This window comes from Rhinolophus hipposideros (assembly GCF_964194185.1).
Source record: "Rhinolophus hipposideros genome assembly, chromosome: 1".
Taxonomy (NCBI): Eukaryota; Metazoa; Chordata; class Mammalia; order Chiroptera; family Rhinolophidae; genus Rhinolophus; species Rhinolophus hipposideros.
Window position 1 is genome coordinate 99,924,311 of NC_138047.1, and position 13,212 is coordinate 99,937,522.

At 42.1% G+C, this 13,212-nt stretch overlaps 1 protein-coding gene across 13 annotated transcripts in view; it reads left to right on the forward strand.

The window, feature by feature from the left end:
* Positions 1 to 3,554: 3,554 nt before the first annotated feature.
* The window catches only part of LCORL (ligand dependent nuclear receptor corepressor like), a 120,063-nt gene continuing 110,405 nt past the window's right edge, over positions 3,555 to 13,212 (forward strand). For 5 of the 13 annotated variants that reach the window (XR_013993187.1, XR_013993188.1, XM_081045800.1 and 2 more), the window contains exon 1: positions 3,790 to 4,117. Coding sequence is in view for 6 of the 13 variants with exons in the window: in XM_081045800.1 (XP_080901926.1) it covers positions 3,964 to 4,117 (154 nt within the window). In the remaining 7 variants the exon portion in view is untranslated. Of the gene's footprint in view, positions 4,118 to 13,212 lie in introns of all 13 variants that reach the window. The other 8 variants (XM_081045807.1, XM_081045805.1, XM_081045803.1 and 5 more) reach the window with 5 other exon arrangements.

The window sequence follows — 13,212 nt, forward strand, 5'->3', positions numbered from 1 at the left end:
GTCAATGGGACAGGGACAAGCAAACATAATGCAGCAAAGACTTGAAAAGCACTTGAATATTAATGCTTACTCTCTTGTTGTAATGGACATGCTGCCACTACGTAAATAAGCTCTAGCTAGCCTCTGAGTGATGAGACACATGGCTCAGTCAATCCCATTTTCCCAGCACATGGGAGCCAAACTCCAGACCAGAGTGAAGCCATCTTAGATCACGCAGCATTAACAATCCCAGCCAAGATCAGCAGAACTGCCCATCTGACCTGTAGACTTTCCAGCAGTAACAAATGGTTATTCTTTTAAGGCACTAAGTTATGGATTGGCTTGTTACACAGCAATAAATAAATGATATAATATGTATGGGAAATTGATTGCAGAACAAAAACATCTTCCCAAAGAACATTAACGTTTTATATCATGTACCTGTTGTTACATTAAAATTCCTATGTGCGTAACTAGATTTCCAGTGAAAAAAACAATCTTGGCCATGACTCTCTTCTATCCTTGGCTATATAGATAACTAGAAATTCTAGAGATATGATTCTCATTAGTTCTGTTCATTAATATTTATTCGCCCCTTCTTTGGGGGAACATGGTAGTATTGCACTTTCCCATCTGCTGTAGACTACAAATGTGGCCACAGATTATTTCTTTCCCTCTATTGACATTCCTTTGCAATAAGACTTGTAGCTTTTCCTGTGAGAAGGTAGAATCTACTTCCCCTCATTGACTCTGGACTTGGCCATATGATTGCTTTAACCATTTGGATTGGAGCGAATGTGACTCAAGCCAAAGGTTTTAAAGTGCTTGTGCATTGGGGATTGCCTTCTCGCTGCTCTTGGAACTTTGTGACTGCCACCATGTGAACAAGCCAAGGCTAACCTCTTGACGATAAGGGAGACCAGACTGCTTGCTCTGCTGTCCCAGCTGACAGTCAGCTCACCTCAGAAACAGAGTTGCCTCTCTAACAGGCAGCTAGCCACAAACTACCTGCATGAGCACAGCCCAGGCCAGCAGAACAATCTAGCTGAGCTTAAGACAAACTGCCATTCCATAGATTCATGAGCTAAATAAGTAGTTGATGTCTTAAGCTATTAAGTTTGGGGGTGGTGTGTTATGCCTGCAGAGCTATCTGTTATATCACTCCTTTGACGTTAGGCATGGCCACATGATTTGCTTTACCCAGTGAAATAGGCTTCTGGCAGAAGCCTTTAAGAGCTGGACAGTGATTTAACATCTTGTCATGGTGACTGGGGAGGTTCCAGATGGTAGAGCTCCATAAGCCTGGGTCCCTGAAGGGACATGGAACAGTTCTCCCTACTCTCCTTCCCACTGACTTTTGAAGGACATAGAGTTTAAATAAGAAATAAATCTTTGTATTAAGCCACTGAGATTTTGAGTGTCCGTTACTAGAGAGTAACTTAGCCCATTCTGACTAGGTAGAAATTGGTACCCAGAGGAGGTAGACTTATGATGACGAAAAATCTAAAATACATGGCTGTGACTTGAGGCTCAGTAGGTGATAGCTGGGAAACTGTTGTGTGAGGGTGGATGGAAGGTTAGCAATGCATGTTAGCTGTAAAATATTTGCTAAAAATTCTTCGCCTTTCTGAATACAAATGTTTACCATAGTTATTCTGTCCCTGCCCCGCCACTGTATGTTGAGCACATGTGTGTGTATAAGCAGAGAGGATAAATACTTTGTTTTTTTCAGGTCTCTATAAAAAGAGAAGCTTATTTCTGTTCTAATCTAGGGAATAACAAGCATCACTCAGAGATGCTGAACTTTGAAATTAATGTCATTATTGAATAGAACTTTTGGACTGTGACTTTTGGACTCACTTGTGATAGGAGTGAATGTATTTTGTAGTGTAAAGAGAGTGAACTGTAAATTGGTGACTAGAAAGATGGATTGCAGTAATCATTGGTACTGTTCTCCAGTAAGTCCTGATTATCTTCCTTCTGGGTGAATAGTAGGATTACACTTGTGAGCTCCCTGGGAGATAGGGATGCCTATATAATGTGCTTTTATCAACGAAGTGTGAGTGGAATTGACTTGTATCACTTTTAGGAATAATCAGTTTGCCATTCATCTTCTTTCTGCCTATCATGCAAGTGGGGAAGTTCCAGAGATTGGAGCCTCCCGAAGCCAGTTGCTTGGTGAGAACAACTTGCAGTGAAGCTCCATGTAACCCTACATGAAAAGTTTGGATACTTTGTTACTGCTTGTTGCTGTATCATAAACTAGCCCATCCTAACTAATGTTAGGATTACTGTAAAAGTTTTCAGGAAAGCTACAAATACTGCTCATCTTGGCAACTATAATGAGTGGAACCAGTAACGGAAACCATCCATTGATAACTTCAAAGCACAATCACAAGTGATTTTTTTGCTTCTCCAATTGTGACCATTTTAAAAAGGTGGTTATGAGACTTCAAACTTCGTTTTTGGAAATTTGTAAAAATGTAAAACTGTATGTTCACTTTTAAGAGGTAATGATGAGCAATGAAATACTTTCTTGTAGAGAAAATAAAAGGTGGATAAGGATAAGCCACAAAACAGGGAGGGTGGTATTGAACTCAGAATTCATCGGACTTTCCAAGAACAATTAAAACTTTTCGCACAGACTTGTGCATAAATTTCCAGTGATACACAGTACTTCTCAGTAAACTTTGGATGCCTTAGCTCCAGCTCGGCCCCCTGCACGTGTACAGAAACATATGCACAATCACTGTGATGCAAGAGTCAAAAATGTCATTGAAATTTGTATTTAATCAAAAGCTTTCTCTCTGAAGAAGAAAATATATTTTCTCTAGCACAGCGTAGAATTCATTTGTAAAGTGTTACATCCCACGCCACACATGGTACTAGGGTCAAGCAAGTGAAAGATGTCGCGGTACAGAAAGAAGTCTCCATGGGTCGCTGACCTCCAGGGGTTTACATTTTGCGGGATAAAAAGTTTCCCCTTTTGGAGTTTTCACTCAGTCACACCCAATGCCCCGTAAATAATTTTCGGTAAAAAGCCTCTCATCTCTTCCCTAGTCCTTACAAATAGTCTCGCTTTCCAAGGTCTCTTCGCCCTGGAAACCGATGTCACTGAGGGAATCTCTCTCTCTCTCTCTCTCTGGATATTTGGCAGTTTTGGGGGGGGGGATTCGGCCGAGTGACCAGCTTGCTCTTTCCCTGCAGTAGTAGGATGACAGTGACCCCAAAGAGTTTCCCGCACTTAAAGCACAAAGTGCAGCCTGAATCCTCAAGGAGCGGACAACTTGCGGTTTTCACCGCCCTTCTACCGCGGAACCTAAGGAAGCTAAGGAGGCTGGGTCAGACCGGGCAACGCGGGCAGCGCACAGTCCTGTGCGCAGGGCTTTGGAGGCCAAGTCCACAAGGAGTGCAGCGCTTACCCGTCCAAGGCGGGTATGCATGCCCAAGGGTGGGAGGTGTACTGAAGGGTGCACATCCCGGCTGGACTACAAGGACCGGCATGCATGGCGCCGCGGCAGCAAGCTCCGTTCTGGGGCTACGGCGCAATGGAGCCTGGGAAGTGAAGTCTCGGTGCGGTTCGAATTGCGTCGCCAAGACAGAGGGTGGAGTTGATAGTCCGCTCCGTAGCCCGCCGGTTCCTGGCCGGGCTTCGAGCCTGTAGCTCCCGCTCAGGGTTTTCGCGGGCGGCGGGAGCAGTATGGCTCGCTCGAGTAAACTCCGGGGGGAGGAGGGACTGGGGAGTGGATGGGGAGGCGGGGTCAGCGGAAGCGGCAGGTTGCTTCCTTCTTCTTTCGCTCCCTCCCCGCCTCTCCCCGAGGGAGCGGTGGGAGGGGGAGGGAAGGGCCGAGGGAAGGTAGTGACACGTGTCAATCAACCCCCCTCCGGGGGGCGCGCGCTCCGGGGCTCGCGCCGAGGGCTCGCGCCCCTGCCTCGTGCCTGCGCCGCTCGTATGTAAATGAGGGCGCGTGACGCGGGACGCAGATGGACAAGGGAAGAGAGAGAATGGCCGCTGCCGCCGCCGCTGCTGCCGCTGCCGCCGCCGCCGCTCAGTGCCGGAGCCCTCGGTGCGCGGCGGAGAGGAGAGGATTCCGGCGGGAACTCGACTCTTGGCGCCACCGCCTCATGCACTGTGTAGGTAAGAGAGACACGGGCCGGGGCCCCGGTTCCGCGCGGCGACGGCTGCCGCAGCCCGAGGAGTTTGTAGCTGAGGGGGTTAGTTGAATCTCCCGTTCGGGTCAGTTCAATGGGGGAGCGAGATGGGAGCGGCGGCGGCGCGGCGGCCCCAGCGCTCGCCTTTTGTCTGGGGACTCCTCGCCCGGCGCGGTCCGCGCCGCTTCCCCTTCTCCTTCTCAGCTGTTGGGCTCCCCAGAAACTGTTAGTTCGGACCCGCTCCCCGAGCCCCCGAGGGAAGCGCTGGTTCGCGCTGTCCCTGAAACTCCTCGGCACCCCTGGCCGCCCGCCGTCCACCCTGTCAGCAGGGAGGAAGCGGCCCAGCTGGTCGGCGCCCGGGCGGAGGGGAGCCGGCGGGCAGGGCCGGCGGGAGTGCGGCGGGCTGGTCCGCGCCCCCGCCGGGCGCACACACACCCCCTTCCTGCCGCCGGGGGCCGGGCAGGCCGACCGAGCCGAGTGCCCGGGGACGGGGACCCGGCGACCCCTCGGGCGCTCGCGGAGCTGGGGCCGCGGGTGGACCGCTGGGGGGCTGAGGGCGGCGGGGGCGTCGCCCGAGGGGCGGGGGCGCCCCGCTCTGCCCCCTCGCGCTGGGCGGCGGCGGCGCTGTGTGTACCCCTTTAAGAAGGAGCCGCTCGAGCGCTGACGGTTGGGATTTGAAGTTCTTCCTCCCTCTTTGGAAGTCTGGACAGAGGGGTGGGGGGGCTGTTGCCATGGCGATGGCCCCCTTTCCCCCCTTGTCGCCGATGCCCCGACGACTCTGGTCCTCTTCTGCCGTCATGTGATGGACCGGTCTCTGCACGTCGCCCTCCCCACCTCCCAGACCCGTTCTCCCGCGATTCCGTCTTCCCGGTTGGTGCGGTCGGAATCGTTTTGGCTTCAAACTTCTGAGCTCGGGGCTGTCATTCGGCGGGTTGCTTGGGGTGGCGGGAGGTGGCGTGACTTCTTCACCTGGCCGCCGTCGCTTTTTTGTCCGCGTGGAACGGACGCGTGGAGCTGTTACCCAGCAGGTTGGCGTAGTGGGCACGGAGGGCACAACGCGGGTTACGCGCTGGGGTGTGTGGTGCGCGTTGGTATTGGAAGCGGGTTCTGGGCAGGCGAGTGAGGGAGGAGACGGGACGGAAGGTGGCATTGTCGAAGGAGTGGATCGTGGCAGCAGCTGCATCCCCTGGCGACTCAACCTTGGCATTGAGGAGTTGGGGCACTGACCGTAAGAAAACAACCCTCTTACCTCGTTTCCATCTGTTCTTGGCGCCACCTCGCGCCCCTCTTCCCCCACCTCCCCCAGATTTGTTGGGTAAGTGCCTGAGGACCCTTCTTGTTTTTCACTAGTGAGAAGGAGATGGCAGTAGGATAGACTGGGACAACTTCAACTCAGAAATGTGCACTGCAGAACACGATGGATACAGGAAAACGTACGAGAAGGAAGGTTGCTCCGATTAGTGGCATTTAAGTTATGTTTAAGCAATTTACTGTTTTACTCTTATAAAATATGTTTTGCTCTTATCTAAGAAAACATGGGAAATAGCTTTAGTCGAATATTCGTGGATGATTTTAATTCTTTAAAAAAAAAAAGTGTAGAAAAACCGCATGGCGTTCCTTACCTAAAAAATTTAAGCGAAGTGTTACTGGTGCTTCCTGAATACAAAATGGACCCGTTTTCCTAATCGCTTATATAAAGATCTCTTCCACTGACAACCTGTTTAGCAATTGTTGAGTTCGTTGAGTTCGCCTCAGGCAGGACAACAGCATTGTAACACTGGCGCGCGGTATCACTGTGTGAAGTTTTCCCGAGGCGCACAGTGATTGCACGGTGTCTTGGGTCAATTTTTATGTGTTGTGGTTTTCTTTAATACTTTGGGTTCCCCACCCCCTTATCTTCTCGCATATGTAGATACATTAAGTACGGCCCTGTATCTCAAAAATATACGTGGTTTTGAAAAATAGTCAAATTGTTATTAAACAAAGTTAATTGGATTTGATGGAAAAGGTATCTATCTTTTTGCCTTACCTACTTACATCTGAAGTAGGATTGGGAGACATTGAACATAGAATTAATGCTGTATGTCTAATATGCAATCTCTATATTACATTTTTAATGTTATATATTATCGTACTGTGTTTGAAAGGAAATTTGTTTCCTGTATTGGCTCTAACTATATTTAGAGCCAATACAGTTAGAATGATTTCCCACAGTCCCAGTCCTAATCAGTTGACCTAATAAGACCCATTACATACTTTGTTTTTGCTATTGTTATTTTTAAATAAACAAACAATACAACTTTTAAACAGGATATACACTTGTTGATTGGGTTTTTTCAGTATCCTATATGTGAAGCACCTACTCATAGTGTGAATTGGGATTAAATACAGTTTATGTACTTCCTTAAGTTACCTTTTGCTATTCAATACTTTCCTTTGTAAACGTATTTACAAAAACAGCCATGTTCTCTTTCCTTTGCGTGTGTGTGTGAATATATATATGTGTGTATATACATTTCTGTATTGAATAGTCAGTGCTCTTATAGCTTGAAATCACTTTTATAAAATATTATCCTTTCTGCCTTTGGGGAAGAAAATTATCCAAAAGTGTAATTTTTAAATGAGATATGAAAATTGTAAGCAGTGTCTCAGGGTTGTACAGCATTTTAGTATAGAGTCAGTAGTGAACTTTAAATCTGAGTTCTTAGTGTAAGTCTTTAAAGTAATCTGATTCATTATTTTATAACTCATACGTAATATTCTAATTTCATGGGGAAAAAGTTCATTTTAGTTGTATGACTGCTTGTAGTTAACTAAGGTGTTTAACTCTTGGTAAGGAAAATGATGTTTACTTTTATTTGTGGAACTCATCTTTATAGGTTAGATTTACGACTACTCTGATTTATTCCTTTTTTTCAATTAATTGAGTTGTCCTATAAGCTCTATGACACGATTAATAGCTCTATTTACAATGTGAATTTTATAATTTCATTATTTTTCTGTAAACATCAAATACTGTACTAAAATTTTGAGTATGTTCCTCTAACAAATGTTTTAGTGCTTATTTCATATAGTAAATTGTATCGTGGTGATCAGTATAATATTGAGGTATAACAGATACAGTCCTGGATCTTATGGAATATATAATTAGTAAACTCCAAGATAAAATAAATACATTTGTATATTTTTTAAAGTATTATCAGAACTTGTATGGTTTATTAGGGTATTTGATCTAGGAGATAGACCAAGTTTATTGTTTATTAACTTTTAATTTTGATAAAATTTCAAACTTACAAGAAAAGTTGGAAGAATAGTACAAGGAACTCCTATTTACCCCTACCCACATTCACTAATTGTATCATTTTGCTGCATTTGCTTTATTGTTCTTGCCTTATATACATCAATATCTATGTATCAATCTATCTAGCTATGTTTTTCTGAACCATTTGAAGGTAACTTGGAGATAATCATACTTCTTTACCCCTAATTCTTCAGTGTATATTTCCTAAAATCAAAGACATTGTCTTACTTAACCACAGAGTAGTTATTAAAACCAGGAGACTTAACATTGACATAATACTATTATCTAAATCATAAATCATATTCAAATTTTATGTATTTATCTGTTTTATCTTTAACTTCCATCCCCACCCCACCCCCGTTCGGGGGATTATGCATTGCATTTGGTCTTCATATCTCTTTACTCTCTTCAATCTGGAACACTTCCTCAGCCATTCTTGTATTTCTTGACCTTGACATTTTTGAAAAGTACAGGAGAGTTATTTTGTAGAATGTCTCCCAATTTGAATTTGTCTGTTTTCTCATAATTAGATTGTTTATGCATTTTTGCCAGTAATATCTCTGAAGAGATGTTCTGTCCTTCTTGGAATATGAATGGTCATGTTAGCTTTGAAAATTTGGTTGAAGCTATATTCTCCATATTTCTCCCTGAAAGTTACTATTTCTCCTTTTATAATTAATATGTAATTTTGGGGAAAATACTCTGAGGAACAGGATATTTACATAATCTCATCAAAATTTCACCCATAAGTTTTAACACGTATTCATGATTTTCTAGTTTCATCATTCCTTCTGTAATTAGTAGTAGTTGATATTCGGTCATAAAGCAGTCTTTTCCACCTCCTTCATTATTTATTTATTCAGTTATTTTTATCAGTATGAACTCGTGGATTCTTATATATTCAATGATTAAATCCATTACCATCGTTGTTTTTATTCCTGAACTGTTCCAGGTTTGGCCAGCTGGAGCCTCATCAAGCTGGTTCCAATGTTTTTTGACAAATCATATCTCTCCTCAGCCCTTCCCAATGCACTGATTTTTTTAAGCACTTCCTTTCTGCCAAAACAATATACTCTAGGTTCATCTTTTATTTTATCTGTCCCAGTCCTGACATCAGCCATTTCCCCTAGGGACCCTTCTTATTTTTAGTGGAAAATGCATTTAGGTACCAAAATCTGAAGACTAGGTTTCAGGACTTTTAAACCTTATGTTTCTGATACAGAAGCTGATAATCAGCATAGTTGACTTGCTTGCCTGAGGTTGCAACAGCAAAATAAAATGGTGAAGATTTGACTAGAATCTTTCCATAAACTCCAGTCTTTCCTACATACCAGTGTTGTCCAGTAGAAATATAAAGGGAGCCCAATACATAATTTTAAATTTCCTAGTAACCACATTTAACAAGCACATTTTATTTAGCCCAATATATTCAAATATTTTAGCATTAATCCATATAAAATTATTATTGAATTAGTTCACATTCATTTTTTAATAGTGAGTCCTTGAAATCAGGTGGTTTACACATACCCGATTGGAAAAGCCACATTTCAGGTGCTTAGTAGCCAGCCACATGTTGCAAGTGGTTACTGCACTGGACAGCACAGTTCTGTAGTGTAGTGGCTTCAGCCAACTCTTAATTACCATAGTAATTAAGTACCAACTCTTAATTAAGTACCAACTCTTAATTATCGCTTGTTTCAAATTTGTTGCTAATAATCAAACCTATAGCTTAATATCTTTCGCCACATCTTTTATTTGAATAATATAATGCAGCGCAGAAAAATATAGGCTTTGGAGCTAGACTATCTGTGTTTGCATCCTTGAATTACCACTTAAAGTGTGGATAAGTTACTTAATCTGTCTGTACTTCAATTTCTTATCTGTAAATTGGAGATAGTGAGGTTGTTTGGGAATTAATTGTGTTGATGTATGTTAATACATAGTGTGATCAAAAAATATGGTGAATGCTTAAATTTAAAAAAAAATCACTAAAAGATACATTGCCATTTATTCCCCCTCAAAATACTCCCCCTCTCTTTGAGCACTCTTATCCCATCATTCTTGCCATTTTCTGAATCAGTTCTGGAAGTCCTCTTTCCTGAGTGTCATTACAAGCGTTTAAGAAATGATGGGCGTAGAAAACAGCCTGAGAAATGGGCAACGGTTTTATTCTCCATTGTGACAGTGTTCCATGTCTTATCACATGTCACTTCTGGTATAGCAGTTTCTGTCAAATAAAAACATTGCAGTGTGTCCTCATCCACCTTATTTACGGGATCCAGCACCTTGTGACTTCTGGCTCTTCCTCAAAGTCAAAATGACCATGAAAGGGAAACGTTTTGAATCAATTCAGGACATCAAGGCAGCCACGACAGCACAATTAAAGACACTCAAGAAAGAGGACTTCTAGAACTGCTCCAGAAAGTGGCAAGAACGATGGAATAAGTGTGTTCGAAGCGAGGGGGAGTATTTTGAGGGGATTAATGGCAATGTGTCTTTTGCTGTAATATATTTTTTTATTTAAACATTCATCATATTTTTTGATCACACCTATATGTCTGCCACACAGAAAGCTTCTCATAAATATTAGCTGCTATTATTGATTTACACAGGTTATTAGCAGCTTCGAGCTTTACAGTTTTGCCAATAGATTCTGGTGGGTATGCTGATGAGCAGTAAGAATATTATGAGGTGTGTGAGCCCTTATGATAGTAAAGGCTTGAATGATCTGTATTCTAGGGTATTCTAAAGCCAAAGTCATAGAATTTTAGAATCACAGTATATCTCTTACCCTAATCCTGGCTTTTTGTGTTTGTGGAGATCAAAAGACATTTGGTGCTCTTCTACATTCTGCGGAATCTTTTGCCTTTGTAGTAACTGAGTACAAGAAATTAGTTTAAATTCACTTTAAAAATCTATCATACTAAATCATCTTGAAAGTACTTTGTTGATAACTACTCTCTGTTTTACTTATCCTGCCACATCACTCTCTTAGAACTCTGCACTCGACAGTGTTTACAGAGTGGACTTTCTTCCAAACTATCTGCCCCATTTATAATCAGCAGCATCAATGTCAGAGGATATTCTCTTTGTTTTTAACCTCTGAAGAAGTTATGGGAGCACCTCATAGAGCTATATAACACTTTAAGATGGGATTTCCCAGATAAATAAAATTCTAGATCATCAACTTGACACTTCTTTCTGGCTGCTTCTTGCTTCCTGCTCTTTCGACATTCCACTAGCTTTTCACTATTGTCATGTACATCTCAGAAGAGTAGATTAACTTAGAAATCTGGATTTGGTGAAGACTGGTATGGGTGGGTCAACTACCCAGAAACCTCATCTGTACAACTATTTTTACAAGCGCTAGCGATTTTTTCTATCCACTTAAAAACATGCAAATTATGGCACTACCTAAGAACATACATTAGACATGAGTAGTTGGGTGGTTAAGACATATCCAGATTTCTCTGTGAAATAGGTATAGTAATGAATTTTGCTTGTAAAATTAGAAATTCTGTGTACTCCTGGATTATTTTATACTTGGAAGTGTATTCTGCCACCCTTAGGACATAGCAGTGTGTGGAATTTTGGTTTTGCAGGTGTTTGGTGTTGCAGATTTTCAGGCTACAGGCTGATGTGAGCATAGTGTAGTTTCCTTTCTGCTTGGTGCTGTCTCTTCTTGTCCATGGTGGCTACATGTGTGCACCACTCCCTGCTTGGCTGTGTCCCCTTACAAGTTGCTGTTGTGTCCTACATGTTCCCCTGACATACCTGACTATCAACCCTGGTTCTTCTACTACTGTTCCATCCTGGGAGGAACAACATAGGCATGTGGATCTTTGGATATACATTTTTTTCTTTCTTATTAGTAAATCCAGTCTTTCAATTATAATATCCTACATTTTTTTGTGTGGCGTTCCTGTCTTTTTAATTTTTTTTTTTTTGGATAATATTCATTCTTTTTGGTATACGTATGGCCAACATTCATGGGTGATAGATAACAGTTGGTTAGAGCACCAAGTTCATAAATTCAACATTCTGGACACCCATTTAACTTTATTAGAATCCATACTTAGGGCTGAATCTGTCATTAAGTAATTCTTTCAAAAGTTTTTTTCACCACAGAATGTACATAAGAGAATGTGAATAGGCCCTGACCGACCTACTGCACCCACTGGGAAACTAAGATAAAAAAGTAATCCCATATTTGCATTTGAAGAATGGCATTTACTTCTTAATTAAAGCTAAATAAAATTTTTGTTTTGAGAATTTTTGTGCTTTCTAGAAAATAAAACTTACAATGAGGAATCACTTTTCTGTATCTCCTTGCCTTTCCTTCATTGAGTTTTCCGTAATTTGGCAGCAACCATATCCTGCTTACTTAACATTTGCTTCTTTTTTTTCCTTTATCCTAATGTATTGCCAGGTTATTACTTTCCTTAAAATACCTCATGGATTCAGTTTTTCTGATAGAGGAAGCACTTGGGCAGATTTAGATAAGATTCTGATTTATATCAGTATCTGCATTACTGGTTTTACCATCTTTCAGTCTAATTTACAACCGACATTAAATCATTGTTTGAAATGGCAGTGTTGATTTTGTAGTTTACAAAACAGTAGTATCTCCCATTTGTTCTTTCTCATCAAGTAAAAGCTCCTAACCGTGTTCAGTTAGTTGATCAGAGTCTACCAGACTGCTCTTCCCTATTTGTTTGTCTGGTTTCTTCTTTGGAAGCAGACTTTCACCTGCTTTTACTTCTCTTGTATACATTGCCTGAAATTCTTCAGTATCTTTTTAGTCATATCTTCTATCCTACATCCTCCGCCACTTTTATAATTCACTAGCAACTTAGCGTCGTAAGTATTTATTGAAAATCAAGTTTGAGGGGTGGCCAGTTAGCTCAGGTGGTTAGAGCACAATGCTCCTCACACCAGGGTTGCCTGTTGGATCCCCACATGGGCCGATGTGAGCTGCGCCCTCCACAACTAGGTTGAAACAACTGCTTGACTTGGAGCTGATGGGTCCTGGAAAAACACACTTAAAATAAATAAAAGTTAAAAAAAAGATCAAGTTTGAGACTTTTGTCCATTAATTCAAATTGGGCAATTCTTTTCTGACGGGTATGTGTAAGTGACTTTGTCAAGTAGTCTTCATATTTAAATAGTAAACCATTTAGGGACAAGGGACTAAGTCTTCACAAATGGTAGGAAGGATAAAGAACTGAAAGAACACTTTCTTAGCCTCCATCATTGTAACCTTAGGGACAAGTCATTTCACCTTTCACACATGGGAATCTGTGAATCCATATCTGTGCTCAAATGTTCACTATTTTTGTTTTTGTTTTTATGAAAGGTGCTATAATACTTATATGGTGCTGGTTTCTGGGCTGATGATATAATTAGGGAATTATCAGCATAAAGATGATGTTTAAATCCATGGAAGTGGATGAGATCACCTAGGAGTAAGGGTTAGTATAATGAGAGGAGTAGGGTACTCTGTATCACGCCTTAAGGAATCTTAATATTCTTTGGGTAGAGGAAGAGCAGTCTTACAGTAAGGCCACTGAACTTTCATACTGAAAAATAAGGCCATTGGCTAAGTAGAACACCAGAAGAGAGTAGTATCACCAAATCTAAGAAGAGACAAGAGTCTTACAATAAAGTGGGACTGTTTTATGTTAATGAGATGTCAGGTACCATGAAACAAGGAAGTGTACATTGTTTTTGGCAACATGGAGGTTCTAGGTGACTGACTAGATAAATTTCAGCAGAGCAGT